The sequence below is a fragment of the Leuciscus leuciscus genome (assembly GCF_965113295.1).
Source record: "Leuciscus leuciscus genome assembly, chromosome: 21".
NCBI classification, from domain to species: Eukaryota; Metazoa; Chordata; class Actinopteri; order Cypriniformes; family Leuciscidae; genus Leuciscus; species Leuciscus leuciscus.
The window spans coordinates 19,389,344-19,402,469 of record NC_138745.1 but is presented as its reverse complement, the minus strand read 5'-3'; the positions used below and the strand labels follow the sequence as shown (position 1 = coordinate 19,402,469).

Genomic DNA, 13,126 nt, shown 5'->3' with positions numbered 1-13,126 from the left:
TATGCTCACATACTGTACTTTCACACATACATACAAACACAAGTTCAAACGTGCTGAAAACATGCAGGACACCACAAGCGTTATACATTCACACGCACACAAAACATTCTTGTGCAAACAAACGCGGCCCCACAGGTTCATATACACAAGCAGGCAACATACTTATAAGTAGCATGTGGTGCATGTATCCATACACATATATTCAGAGGAAGACAAACATCTCACACACTCTATTCATGCCAGAGGCTGACATTTATGGCGCTTTACCTGTCTAGATGATATGCTGCGATCTCGGCATTGTGCCTCTCGAAATCTGAGAAGTAGAAGAAGTCTGGGGGTGTCTCCTGCTCCCGTGTCTGCCTGCAAGGCAAAGGTTAATCTGCTGTGAGCCCCTTTCATCAACAAAGCCATAATCACAGCCCTAGCCCTTGAAACTAAAGCCACCCTGTCAAGAAAACTTTAAGAGACGCCCCTCCATTATTTCTGGATTGATGTCTGGAAGGAAATATCTTTTCTTAACATATTTTTGAAAAAATACCTTATTTTATTTATTACTAAAATAATTGACAGAGACAATAACTTTAATTTTCATGCTAATACCTTAAAGCTTGTATATTAAAGATCACAAAATTGCTTGAAGAACAGGTTTCCTTCCTGTTGATTTAGGTTATGTTTACACAATGACAATATGATGTTTTATTAACAAAGTTCGGGAGGAGCAGGTTCAGATAATTAACCAAATTATGCACAGCTGGAGATTAATCAGTAATCAACTCAATGACAGAGTATAAATTCACAGCAGACCTATCTCTGTTCATTGAAAGTTTGTCAGCATCCCTCCTCCACCCCATCTCCTCACTTCCAGTTCCATCTACACTTACCAACTGGGGGGAGTACTCTGGGTTCGGGCCTAACTCCGAGCTCGGAGCCCTCCCCCCGGACAGCACGCCAAATACGCATAAACTTATTGTACTAATTATATGTAGATGTGAATTCGTGAAATGCTTAAAACGGAGACGTTTTTCCTTTGAGTTTTCCGTATACAGACGACACCATTGTCAAAACGATTCCCATTCACACGGATCCAAGAAACCGACTAAAACGCTGTATTCTGCTGCCAGGGTGTTAGATGGCGATGAAACACTATAGACTGAACACGTAATACGCATGTGCATGACGGCATCGTCTTCAGAGATTCGTGTTCAGTTTGTTTACACGGAGACCGCTTTCAAAAACGTGCACTTTAAAACCCGGTTTCAAAAGTTTTCGTTTTCAGGCATCCAAAACGTCGTTGTCGTGTAAACGAACGGCCAAAACGCATACAAAGTTTTACGGTTTTAGTTGAAAACGGTGTCGTGTAAACATCCCCTTATTTCCTCTGGAAAGAGAATGTTTGGATGGGACATTTCAAATGGCTTGTCCTTCTTTTTTTTAAATAATAGTAATCAAAGGCCATGATCTGCTAGCTATAGTTGCTATTGTTAGAATTTGCAGGACGTTTTAGGGGGAGGGACATTTTTGTCTAAGAGAGGATTTCATTGGACAGAAATCTGTGTAGTGCAGGATGAGTCATCAATCATTTCCCAGTCAGTTTTCCCATTAATGTTATATTTCTAAAGGCTAATTTTGTTAGCGTTTAGGAGTACACTATCATAATGATGGCTCTTAAGCTAACTGACATGGACTTAAAGCCACAGAACTTCCATTTTGATTTCATTGAAACATCCAAAATTATGATATTGTACATGAGCAGTTAATAACAGGCCAAACAATATGAAAACAATATCATTTAATCAATACTTGTAGGTCATTGGAGGACATATCAAGTTCCAGGCAAACATTTCTCCACAGACAAGAGCCAGAGAAACTATTTTTAACCTGGGCCGACTTCATACGGTCCCGCTGAAATGTTTTCAGCAGACTCCATTTCAAACATACTTGAGATTTCTCTCTTTGCTCTTCCCTTCTCTCCCTCTCTCTCTGAATGCTGTCCGAATGTCAGAACAATTAAATCCAGCTGGGTTTCTCGCCTTTCGTAACAGCCTTAATCATGTAAGGACGGTTCAAAACAATGACTTCTCTGGGAACTGAATCTTGTCACATCCCAACATCTTTGTGGCAAACCGAAGGCAAGGTAGCTGGCGGGAGGAGTGCCAGCTCTGTAATGGAAACAGATCCTTATCTTGGCGAAATCAGGCATTCAGTATCGTCCTCAGCTGGCGGCAGTCGTTCAAGGCGCAGCTGTGAGACTGACACGCTCACCGATCGTTAAATAACACAGCATGGGACCTGCCAAACGAGAGTCTCCAACTTCACATTCTTCTGCAGTTCGCTCCTCAGAGCCCCGGATAATATCGCTCCACTCGCCAACTGTGAACCTCTTTTCAGGCATGAAGAGAATTAAAATGGATTTGTGTTTCTGCCGGAAGAAACAGGCCTACTTCTGCAACAAACCCAGAAGTGTCCTGGTGATGAACTCATTGGACGCTTGCCCTCAGACGCTCAGATGTTTAATTGGCAGAGAAGTGTGTGTGTCTGTTTTTTTTGTGTGGAAAGTAAACACCCCTAAAGGACTTTTCACTCTCACAAATTTTTTTTCTTCATTTGTCCACTAGCAACGTCTGACAGTCTATTTATGATTAAAAACATATTAAATATTTATTTATACACATGAAACTGTGTAACAAAATGAACTAGAAATGATGCACAACATAAAACCTCAATAAAATATCTCATAGGAGATATTTATTCACACACAAGCTCTTCGCCAACACCACTGTCTATTTGAAATACTGGGTCATTTAAAAAAAAATGTAATTGTAAGATTTAAAAACATAGACTACTGTACAAAAGTTAGATTTTTTCAAAGAAATTAACACTATTATTCAGCATAATGCATTAAACTGATTAAAAGTGAAATACATTTATAATGTTGCAAAAGATTTCTACTTCAATTAAAATCTGTTCTTTTGAACTTAATATTCAGCAAAGAATCCTAAAAATACTGTATCATGGTTTCAGCACAACTGTTTTCAGAATTGATAATAATATTAAGAAATATTAAGAAATGTTTCTCGAGCACCAAATCAGCATATTAGTATGATTTCTGAAGGATCATGTGACACTAAAGACAGAAATGATTTGCATCACAGAAATAAATTACATTTTAAAATATCAAAATAGAAAACACATTTTAAATTATTAAATTACACAATATTACTGTTTTTACTATATTTTTGATCAAATAAATGCAGCCTACTTCTTTCATAAAAAAAAAAAATCTCAATCTTACCGACCCCAAACTTATGAACGATAGTGTATCTCTATACATTTATACAACATTTTTAAAGAACCAAAAAACAAAGAAAGAAAAAAAAACACCTTCCAAAACACAAAACAAAGCTGTTTTAATAAAAATCATAACTGGACATAAAAGTCTCTGAAGGAAACACCTGTTCACTTGTGTGAAAGACAGTGTACCACAATTCCACTTGCTTTAGCTCATAATTTCAGTACTCTGGGACCCGCATCGGCCTGTTTTCACAGCTATTATGATAGCTCACTGTCTAATGCACTGTAAAGTAATATTAAGTCTCTAAGCACTTATTGAGCACCACTGTGCCCAAGGACTTGACCCAGCCGAGGCCTCCGCTGTGGTGACAGCACTTAGCATCTGTACACATCTGCCTCTATTCTGTATATGCTATTCATCAAATAGGATTCCATCAAGGTAAAATTAGGAAAAACAGGAAAAAAATAAATAATAATAATAATACACAGGCTTTTTAAAAGCTCATAGACCGCAGCTGATGGCAAAACCCTCTGAGGAGTGTTCTGTGGGTGGAGAACTCGAAACTCCCTCCACTCACACTGGCACTCCAGACAACCTTGTTAAGCTGGAGCTTGAGAGCTCTCATTTATTCCCGTAAAACCCCAGAGAGACATGAGGAAAACAACATTCGACTGGCTGCTGGACCAGAAAATTATAACAAAAGAAACCAGACACAGGCCAGCCTGTCAAAGGGTCAAAACAATCCCTCCGAAGAATTCTGTAAAGCTTACTTTCCTACATTCGACATTAACTACACCTCGGAGAGAGGGAAAAAAAATCCCTCTTTAAAGACAACATATAGAAATGTAAAGACAGCAAGATAAAAATATAGAACATAGCATTTAGAGTAACAACAGTTTCTAATGGATTTCATTAAATTAACAAACCAACAAAGACAAGTTTATGAGGCACTGAATATAATAACGAAAGGAAAAACAGGTGCAATCAATGTGCGTGGGGGGTTGTTGGGATATAGATTGAAAGCTCAAGGTGATTTTTTTCTTCTATTTTCTTCAAATGCGCGATCGGTGGATGTGGTTCACCATAAAAGACGCCATGGGAATGGTGGCCACTCTTAAAGTAGCCTACACTTAAATAAGCCTCAAGATGGGCTGCCCTCTGGGATCTTAAAACCAACTCAGCTGAGAGCAGAATATCTCTAGTGATCAAAATACGCTGAGAGAGTGCTCTCCATGACCCTGCACTTCAAGGTAAACACTCGGTTTACTCCTGCCAAGCCAATAGATTATTGATTCATGCAAACAGGCTCACAAAGACGCTAGTCGTCGACTTATATAATGGCAATATAAACAGCAATATTGGAATATACTATTATATTTTTATGTTATGGCCAATAACCATAAATGGCTGATATTGACATTTAATACTATTTTGTGTAAATAAATTGCAAATAAAACAATAAAAGAAATTAATGCTACAAGTGAACTTAGGCATCACAACATTATAATGTATAATATTAACAATGGATATTAATTTTGAACACTTAATTAGCTCGCAATTACATATCCAGTGTCTGCCTATATTTAAGATTTTTAAAAACTCAAACACTGGCTATTAGCGATACTGTACTTATATATTGTGCATCTCTAATTATTATTATTCATTAAACTAATTAGTAGTTCATTAACTTAATTGTTGGCTGTTTGAGGATGCCAAGCAAGCAACTATATTGAAATATAGAACATGACATTTTGAGTAATATAGAATTTATAGTCATTGTACAACAGTTTATAATGGATTTCATTCAATTAACATCCCAGGTTTTGGAGCTGACACTAAACAGATGCTAGGAACTTTTATTAATTAGTCCAAACCCGACATGAAATAGTCAAATATCAGCCGATCAATCGCCCTGGCTGAGATATAAGCCTATATCGGTCTCTCACTGTACACATGGTTTCAAGGCCATGGCTACATGTAAAAGCTGGCATTGCAAACAATAAAACAGTAGCAGATTAGAAAATTCCTGATGGACAAAGTGCAAAAGGTACAGACAACCACCAAAAAAATTAATAATAAAACCCTGATCTATTAAGAAAACACACAGGAGCAAACAAATGAATCAAACAGGACACGGTATCTAGGACACTATATTCTGCCAAATCCCTTAGTTGGCTTTACAATGGACAAACACGAAAAAAGCTCACACAATAGCCATGAAAGCAAATTCATCTCACAAAGCCTGATGGCTGCAGCACTTGTAAAAGCTTATCCCAGCATTCTTAGGAGGTGTGTTGGTCAGACTGCAATTGCGAATGAAGAAAAAACAATGTTCAAGCAGACACTTCTGGAGCCTTAAAGGGACAGTTCACCCAAAAATAAAAAAATGATTAGTCATTTACTGATCCTCGCATCTTTTCAAACCTGAATGACTTGAACACAAAATGAGTTATCAAGTAGTATTGGCCAAGCTGCTCTTTTTCATACAATACCAGCCACTGTCCCAATTCACTTTCATTATATACAAAGGAACAGCTTGGACATTCTTCAAAATATATATTTTTTTTGTTCCACTGAATAAATTAACATTTCTAGGTGAACTTTCACTTAAAAGAAAAACTGTTGGTGCGAGTACTAAATTTGGTCACTTCCCAAGCTGTTTTCCATAAGAGCCACTCTGTGATTTTTACTGTGAATGATGATCAAACGGAGCATTGTTTAAACTGCAGAAGCATGCAGAAACGACCTTTGGAGCGAATGTCATGGCGTTGGGAGCAAATATTAGAGAAGGAGGCACCAGGACAGGAATAAAGCTACATTCTGTGGCTTGTTTGTGATAACAGGTAACAGGTAATGTCAAGAGGCGGCTCACATTACAAACTTCAGCCGTCGCTGTTTCTCACAGCACTGCATAATAACATTAGAGTTTAAAAAAAGACAGAAAAGTGCAGAAATGCTGCTATATATTTAGCCAGGCCTCTTTTCTACCTTTTTCTACTTGTTCTGCACCAGTGACATGCATCATTGTTTTAAGAAACTTGTCAAAGCAAACAGCGGTGTAATTTTTCTTTGTTTGAAAATGTAAGTTGTTGATGCTTTTCCATCTCTTAAGGGCGACCTCTCCTGAGTTAAGGTCAAACCATTCCTCCTCTCTCGCTTAGAAGTGCTACTGGCAGGTCAGTGGGGATGTCTGGTATTTAGTGTTGCATCTGACAGTGGCGGTCGAGTTGTTGATGAGCGTGAGAGAAGAGACTGACGTCGGCCTTGAGCCTGCTTTATGTGAGGGGATATTCAGACCTGCTGTAAAAATTCCACAGAGAAATGCTTTTCTCTCTGTCTCTGGATGCGGCTTTTTTATTTTCAAGCTTTGACAGGTTTATTGAGTTACATTTCTAAATTTGCTTACGCACAAGGCCAGCATATATTTTTGGGAATATAGGCTTTATGAATTTAATGTGCTTAAAAGGGCCAGTTCACAAGTTTTGTAATCATTTACTCACCTACATGTCACTCCCACACGTATTTTTGTTGTTTGGTGAAACTCGTGTTTTGGCATTAATGAGATTGCAAAAATAATGGATGAGGTTTCAGGGAGTGTTTGTGAAAGCAGTCATTCTTTTTTTTAAATCTATCCATCAACGCCAGTAGGATTAGGCAAAATTCTAAATGAAATGAAGATCTGGCTCCCTGAATGTGAATTTGAATTCAATTACCACAACCCACAACAAGCACAATGAATGGGAATTTGAATTGGAATGAAAAGAAGAGAAATTTACAGAACAATAATTCAAAGAAATTCAACACAGGTGATGCCTTCTGGGAAATGCTGTGTTCTTCCATCCTGGTCTGCAAAAACTAATAGATTAATCTATTTACCATTATCTCTGTCCATAAGGGCTATAAACATTCAAACATCAAGGCTTTTTAAAGTTGGCATGAAAAAAATAAAAAATAATTTACACTTGAATATATCTGTTTTTACTTCCGCTTCACATATGTAAACCTTTAACAAACTTTTCTGTTCTAAAATTAGTACATACAATTAATTTTATTTCTTCATCCTCACATTCAAATGGGCTTGCCTTAATCAAAATTCAATTCAAAAATATGATTTGAACTGGTATTTAAAGGGATACTCCACTTTTTTTGGAAATAGGCTCATTGTACAACATAATCGAGAAACTTTGCTGCCGTACCATGGCTCCAGCAGGCGTAATGATATGACGCAACGCCTGAAAATAGTCGACCCTATAGTCTACTGAGCTGGGGACTATTTTCAGGCGCTGCGTCATATCATTACGCCTGCTGGAGCCATGGTACGGCAGCAAAGTTTCTTGATTATTACGCAGGAATGAGAGTACAGTTCCTAGCCATATCAGCCTAGAAAATCGCAACTTTTCATTTTCCGTCGGTCTTAGTACACGATGTAACTACAGAAGAGTCAAGTTTTAAATAGGAAAAATATCGAAACTCTTTGGTCATTTTTTTGAGAGAGATGCTAATGGTCTTGTCCGATTCAATGATCTATGCTTAGCTATGCTAAAAGTGGTACCGCCAGACCCGGAGATCGGCTGAATGGATTCGAAAACGGTAAAACTCAACTGTTTAACTCTGGGGGAGTTGTAAAATGAGCCTATTTCCAAAAAAAGGGTTTCTTCAAATGCAATAAGTTTGCAGATTTGCTAAATTTTAGGTCTCTCTTCATATTCCTTGAGTTTTGAGCTCAATATTTTTACTATATCATAATACAGTATATGAGCCAAAAAAAGCATGCAGTATCAAATATGATATAACATAAAATGCGATATGCAATAACTCGTTAAATAATGCGATATTCGATAATGCTTTAAGTGTGTAAAATAAATTTCAATTATATTTAAATATTAAAAAAATGAAAATAATAGAACCAACATACATGTTTCACATTCTTCTTTTTGTGAGAAGAAAGAATCCTTATAAATTCTGAAAGTGAACAGCAGTGTCTAACTGTAGCATTACATAAAAATTGTCATTTTAACATCTGTGTAAACCAGGTATGGATGAATTAAATACATACTGATTCTTATTAAAGCTACAAAAGTTTTTTAGTCAGGAGCAGTGAGTGATTTTCTCTTAGTCTTTTGTTGTTTGATTAACATTAAGCACACAGATAGAAACAGGTTTATTAGGCTGCTTTCACTTTAAGAGCTGCACGTGTCCTTTCTCAACTGTTTAGTCCACTTAAGACATAACTGACTGTGTTTACATGAATACTCACCAAGACAGGCATTTTGACATAACTGTGTGTGAATTTGGCCATATAAGCTGTGGAAGAGAACTGATCTCGGGATCATGCACTCTCTGAGAGGCGGCTTTCTGTGCGTGTGAGTACTTCGCATGTTGCATTTAATAACATTAAGCATGTCACACGTATGCAACAGTCATGAGTCCAGTCTACTCTCTGCTGTCTGCGGCGACCTTTTTTTTTAAATCCTGCAGTTATCGCAAGCCGTTTTGATATGTAAATCATAATGTATATTTGCGATTTTTTTATTATTTCGATATATCATGCAGCCCTACATGAAATACACATGCAAACTTTTTAAAGATATTTTAAAATATTTTGTCTAACAGTTCAATAAAATGTTCGATAAAAAAATAAAATAAAATTCTGACTAATATTATTATATTTCTCAGGCTTTACAGGGTTAATCTTAGCCTGACGTCGTCATACTCAGATTCTAGTCAGAATATGAGTCTGATACTGCTCCATTGGGCTGTGATTATGGGGCGTGTTTCAACCGAACCAGGAAGGAAAATGCCTCTGCACTCAATTGGATAGACCTACAACCAATCAGAGCAACGGAGTAAGTGACGTATGTTCTTCATTCATCTTTCCGATCGACAAATGCCTTGATCGCGGTTCTCTGTTCCTCTTTTCAAATTAATGCGCTGTCAATATCTTCCAGTGATGCGCGGGTCAATGTATAAACAACCCGGACCCGACCGACGTATTCAACTAACCCGCCCGCAACTCGGACCGCAAAAAAAAAGAAAGAAAATATTGTACCCGACCCGCTTCCTGACCCGCATTTTTTAAAAGTAGGCTAGTAAATGCATAGCAAGAAATACACATGACAAAGCCAGCACTTTGGTCATTATCTTTCATTATTTCGGCAACTTTGCTCTTTCTGTTTGTGTATTTGCGGAGCTTCCACTCCCCAGTCTTCACCTTTTCTCTTGCCGCCTCCATCTCTACCTGCAGACTGAGCTCGTGCGTCATCTTCGCGCCAGTTATTCAGCCAATAAAGTGTAGGCCTATGTATTTCATAGAAAATTGCATGTGAGCGGAGTGGAGCGGGAGCAAGCGGGCGGATCTTGGACAGAACGCAGAGTGGCATTTTTAAAAGGATGGAGCGTCGCCCTATTTCCCGCTCCAATTTCGCTCCGCGCACACCAAGATTCTGAAGCATGCTCAGTCAAGCCTGACTCAGTCTACTGTTGATGACTGCAAGATGGATTCTATTTTCAGTCAAAACTCGGCTCAATAATGGAGTTCAAAAAGTAGGCTACTTCAAAAAGGAAAATAAGAAGTCATACAGGTGTAAAACTAACTATTATGTGGTAGAAGAAAACGACATCGTTTCAGTCAGTAGGCCTAAAGATTAATTTTGGAATCTAAAAAGACACATCTCTCGAAAACATGCAGTGTGATATGTGAACACGCTGGGAAGAAAGCAAAAGGTTAGCAAATTGAATACGGTAACTTAAAGTGTAGCCTAAATTAAATACAGCGTAAAATGCAAACAATTGATACAAGCCCATTTAAATTTTAATCCTGCGCGCTGCGCACAAGTTCAGTTATAAGAATGTTGTCCTAATAGTTAATTTAGCCTAGGCCTACTTTTAAAACGTTTATGTATATTTATTTTATATTTTTGTTTATATAAATTTTATTTATATTATTAGGCCCATTTATTCGTTTTATTTTACAGCAGTTTGTGTGTACAATGGATATAAGCCCATTTAAATTTTAATCGTGCGCGTTGCACAAAAGTTAACTTATCAAAATTCTGGCCTAATAGTAAATTTACTTTTAAAATTTTTATGTAGGCTATATTTTTGTTTATATAATTGTTATTCATATTATTAGGCCCATTTATTCGTTTAATTTTACAGGACTTTGTGTAGGCTATATTCCTTCTTACATAGGCCTAATTTGTCATTTGAAATAAAACATTTCTATTTGAAAAATGTTGTTGTTGCTCATTAGTTCTTTAGGAGGTAAGGCTGTGGTCTAAGCTACAGTGATATAGGCTACATGTAGTTTTTTTTCCCCTTTTTGGAGCGAGTGGGGGGCGGTTTGAGTGGAGCGCGGATCAAACTGCGTTGAGCGCTGATCGAGCGATAATGAGCGGAGCGGCCTGATGTAGCTTTGAGCGGGGGAGCGGAGGGGTGGACAGTTCCGTGAGCGATGAGCGAAGATTCTCACCGCTCCACTCCGCTTATGCTCTCTATACTACTATATAAATTACAAAGGTTTAATTGGCATCTTTATTTCAAACGACCCGACCGACCGCGACCCGAATATCATTAAAAATATTTTTGGATGACTCGTAACCGCGGGTAACCGCGGGTGACCGCAGGCACCCGCTCATTTCGGATCAACCCGCGCATCACTGATATCTTCTATAACAGACGCGATGGCGGAATCTACACATGATGTTTCATAAACAAAGTTTGGGAGGAGCACGTTCAAATAATCAATCCAATCAACTTGTCATCAAACAATTACCATGTCTAGTCCCTATCAGCATAAGAGGAAGCATTTATTCACTGTACACTCACCTAACATTCCTTGACAGTTTTCTGCATCCCTCCACTCACTCTTGGCCTGTTCTTCCACAGCCTGGAATACGGGGGGGAGTACTTTGGGTTCGGGCCGAATACCGAGCCCTGAGCCCTCTCCTCGGACAGTACGCCAAATATGCATTTATTCTATCTGACTTATTTGTAAGTGTGAAATCTCAATTCTCCAGCGGCAGTCATCTTTGTTGTAAACGAATTCAACCCAAGCGCTGTTTGGTGACGTGGATGATTACGTTACTGTTGATCATCTGTCCATCATCGTATAAAGCCCGCCCTGACAATTTGACTGGTCCGCAGTCCAGACAGAACTTACCGACCTAAAAATGTTGTGGGCGGGGCTAAGTTCGGCTGGCATCCAGGCTAGGTTAAAGTCCCCGTGAATCGGAAGTTGCAAACGACTTTTCTCCAGTGTTGTGACGTATTTCCCAGTGAAACGGAATATTGAACAGAGGGCAGGGTTTTACTCTAGCGCTCCTCCTCTCCATCTCTGCTCATAGGTTTGAGGGGAGTGGTTAAGCGTTTTTCAACCCAAGCCGTCAAGCCTATGTCATCAGAGAGGGACCTCCATTCCAGACCGGAAGTAACTTTTCAGACTTTGATTAAAGATTACCACGGCAAACAATTTTTTTCTGTGGATTAATTGTTCACCACAAGACTAGTAATATGCGCTAGCAAAGTAAATAGGGTCAATTTTGATTTCACGGGGACTTTAATCTAGGATCTAGAATCAAACTTTTAAGAGTGAAAAAATATATATCACCTTTAATATCAAGTGTAATGTTTGTATTTCACCTCTCTCTCTTTTCTCACACTTTCACAGATGTGCTCAAGGGTATGATATGGAGCTCTGTGAGCCAGCTGTTTTCTTTAAGTCCAGTACAAGCGTGAAAAATGGCTTGACGTGAATACGAGACTACAACTAAAAAAAAAAAAACTAAAAAAAAAAGTCCACCCCCTCAGGAACTGGCTGCTTTTTGTACAGAGCAAAAAAATTTGCTATGAGAAACTTGGCTAGGCTGAAAAAAATGAAAGATCCTTTGCACATGTATTGTGTTTCTGAGATAAGCATTGAGTGCTCTCACAATCACTGAACATGAGACTTCTGAGATGACAATGGACTAATAGATCTTGACTGCAAAGAAAACCCAGGCACTCACAGGAAACAGTACACACAGACACACACACACACACACACACACACACACACACACACACACACACACACACACACACACACACACACACACACACACACACACACACACACACACAATGGAGAGAGTCAGAGAGGAAGAGCTAGGGGTTAATGAAGAAAGAGAGAAAGAGAAAAAAAAAAGAGAGCACACACTGAGCTGAAAGACAGACAGGCTTAAATAAGTGAGACCACAGCATCAGCCTCTCATGCGCATCATCCCTGTAATGGCATCGTGTAAATATTCCAGCCAGATCAACAAGCCATAAAGAGGAATCCATCATCTGCACATAATCTCTGACAGATTTACTGGCCTGGGCTGACAGGCTTCCCTGTATGATAGCACGTCTGGGATAACACCCCCCACATGCGCGCACACACACACACACACACGAGCCACAGAACACATCTCCCGCCTGACAAGTGGTTAAAGTCAGGTTAAAGTGTGCAGTGTGTGGATGGTGTGCTTTCAGTCTTGTGGTTTGATCTGGGCTCTCCAATGTTGAAGGGGCTGCTGTCACACATCTCAAAGTGGAGGAATGGCAGAGGTGGGAATCGCCTGGGTTTGGGCAACAATATGATACATTTAGTGATTAGAGATGTTTTGAGACGCAAAAAGTATTCTGATGCATTGTGATATATATTTCATTTGACTTTCATATGACAATTTCATGGGTCACTATAAATAGTCAAGGAAATCCTAAATGCAGATAAAATAAAATAGAATAGTAAAAAAATTTGCCAGAATGCTTATCATCATAATCATAATCATCATCATCATCATCATCATCATC

At 38.6% G+C, this 13,126-nt stretch overlaps 1 protein-coding gene across 1 annotated transcript in view; it reads right to left on the bottom strand.

Moving 5' to 3' along the window:
- fam20cb (FAM20C golgi associated secretory pathway kinase b) overlaps nucleotides 1–13,126 on the bottom strand; it is a 48,486-nt gene that overhangs the window by 10,153 nt on the left and 25,207 nt on the right. Inside the window, exon 4 of the mRNA XM_082152766.1 lies at nucleotides 268–360. Coding sequence (XP_082008892.1) covers nucleotides 268–360 — 93 coding nt within the window. The remainder of the gene's footprint in view (nucleotides 1–267; nucleotides 361–13,126) is intronic.